The 2500-nt window shown below is 38.9% G+C and overlaps 1 protein-coding gene across 1 annotated transcript in view; it reads left to right on the top strand.

Annotated features, from left to right (window-relative positions):
* Positions 1-2500, top strand: part of LOC125024517 (signal transducing adapter molecule 1-like) — a 19650-nt gene that overhangs the window by 13095 nt on the left and 4055 nt on the right. Inside the window, 2 exon segments of the mRNA XM_047612306.1 lie at positions 1390-1488; positions 1765-2027. Of these exon segments, the coding sequence (XP_047468262.1) occupies positions 1390-1488; positions 1765-2027 (362 nt within the window).

Genomic DNA, 2500 nt, shown 5'->3' with positions numbered 1-2500 from the left:
TTTACACTACTGTTTACAGAAAATATACTTTTACTGGTTTGGGAATGCATTATTTGAGCTACGCACCACAGAAGTACAAGGTTAATAGCATATCCACCTTGATTAACATAGCATATAACATTTGCTTCACCTGGTCCCTTTTTGATAAGGAAATGAAGTTCTTATTAAATTACTTTGAGACAAATGGTTACCCAAGCGGTATTTTCTAGAAAACCCTGAGATTATTCTTAAACACTAAGTTTTGCCAGCCTTTAAAGCTTACGTCTGTCCCTAAGCAAACCAAATACATCATATTACCGTATCTCGGATAATAAAGTTATTGTGTTCGAAAACAGTTACGTGAGTTACTCAAATATTCGTTCCCCCAGCTAAAATTCAATATATTTTTCACAAATAACCATACTATCAGCACTTTTAGTAAAGAAGAGAGAGTCTTTTGCTTCAGACTTGTGTTCAAATGTTGCATACATGTTTAATTGTCCCAGCTGTAATATAACAACACATTGCTTCAAGCATAAAATTCTTGAACATGTGGAGAAGTCCATAAGAACAGGCCTACCTCTGAGCAAACTGGCATTCTCTGCAATTCGCAAACATTCACACATGGAAAACCACCCCTACACTCACAGTGATTTCAAAATTCTGTCCACATCTGCCAACAGACTCGACCTCCTAATCTCTGAATCTTTGTTTATTCATAAGATGAAGCCAGAGCTAAACAAGAATGCAACAGCCAACAGATATTAGTGGTGTTATCCTGTGACTGTAATTACCTGTTTAGTTGTTTATTGTGTGGGTTACTTGTCTGTTTGTTTCGTATATGTTTATCTTTGTTTCACTTATTTTAAGGTTTTTACAATTTTATTTTGATATATATTTTTTTTTTTTCTGCTTTGTCTGGCTCTAATGTATTTATTTTGTTTTGTTCATTCTTTGTAGCCCTGAAGATGAAGACGGTTATCTTTGAAACGCTTGCCAAATAAAGATAATCATCACAGCCTTGGTTATCAATTTCTTCACACACACACACACACACACACACACACACACACACACACACACACACACACACACACACACACACACACACACACACACACACATCCTAATTTTGTTGCATAAAGAGATCATCAGAAAAAAGAGCATGTATCTCATTTGGTAGAAAAACCCATAATGCACAAACTGGATTTATTTATAGTGAGATAACAGTTTTGGAATCCAATCATCTGACCTGAAGATGGACCTGGATTTCAAAATTATTGTCATGTTATCAATAAATCCAATTTGTGCATTGTGGGTTTTTCTACCATAGTATCAACACGGCAAAGTGTTATACCATTCTTGTATACCATTTGTTGAAAATATTGATTTTCTCTTGTTTACTTTCAGCTGATGCGCGAGATGCCACCAACTATGGGTGGATATTATCAAATGCCCAAAATGCCAGGATATGCCCCTTCCCCCACTCCTGGCATGCCACCTCAACAGGTATGGACTGTCATTGATAAATCATAATATTTTTCACAAGAAGTGTCACTTTCTCATTCTTCTTCATTGTAAGCTGTAATGTACATTCATGTTATAGAATCTGTGTAAAGGTACTACAGACATTTGATATTGTTTGTAATATGCATTATGAACGTACCCAGGATTTTTAGCATTTCAGGAAAAAGTATTATAATGAATGAAAACAATTTGTCCTTGGTATTTTAAGAGATTTATATTTTCCTTGATTTAAAATGCCTCATGTCTTCTTTGTGCCAGATGTACGGTGCCCCTGGCCAGTTCGGGCCCATCATGGGTCCTCCTCCAGGTGTCCCAGGAGGCCCTGTGCCCTACCCAAACATGCCTCCTACCACTGGACCCGGAGGCCCCATGCCACCACAGATGCCCCCACCTATGCCTGGCCCTAACCACCCAGTGCCCAATCAGCCACCTCCTCCAGGCCAGCCCATGCCTGGGGTGCAACCCCCCATGGGCCAGCCTGGCCCTCAGCCTACAGACTTCCAGCAGATGCCCCCAACCAGGTAGGCAGTGAGGGCAAAGCTCTTTTTTGAGGTGGAGGTGCTCCTTTTTTCTGTGAAGGCCTAAATTGAGCAGAGGGTATAGGAGTGGTTATGTGGATTTCCACTGATTCTTTAGTAGTCCATTAGTTTTCATATGATACTGAATATGAGATTGAATTACTCTGTATTCCAGGTTCTCATTATGTATGTATGAAATACTTTGACAGGATTCATTTTGATATTTCTAAGCTGTTGAAAAGGAAATTCTTAGATGCATTTCATGGTTGAAAGATGATATAATTTATTTTTATCATTGAGAAAAAAGTTGTAGGTACAAACTCTGAATGCCAAGGGAATATGCCTAATGGCTCCCCATTTGCTAGGTCCATGTCTGGGGAATTTAAAAGTGAGTATTGGCTATCATATCTCAAGCACAGAGTGTAGTGGCATTACCCTGAAACTGAACCAAGCTTCTACACCACTGTCTGCTGCAG

Source organism: Penaeus chinensis, chromosome 43 (genome assembly GCF_019202785.1).
Source record: "Penaeus chinensis breed Huanghai No. 1 chromosome 43, ASM1920278v2, whole genome shotgun sequence".
Lineage (NCBI taxonomy): Eukaryota > Metazoa > Arthropoda > Malacostraca > Decapoda > Penaeidae > Penaeus > Penaeus chinensis.
The sequence above is the reverse complement of the archived record's forward strand: the minus strand, read 5'-3'. Positions and strand labels throughout refer to the sequence as shown.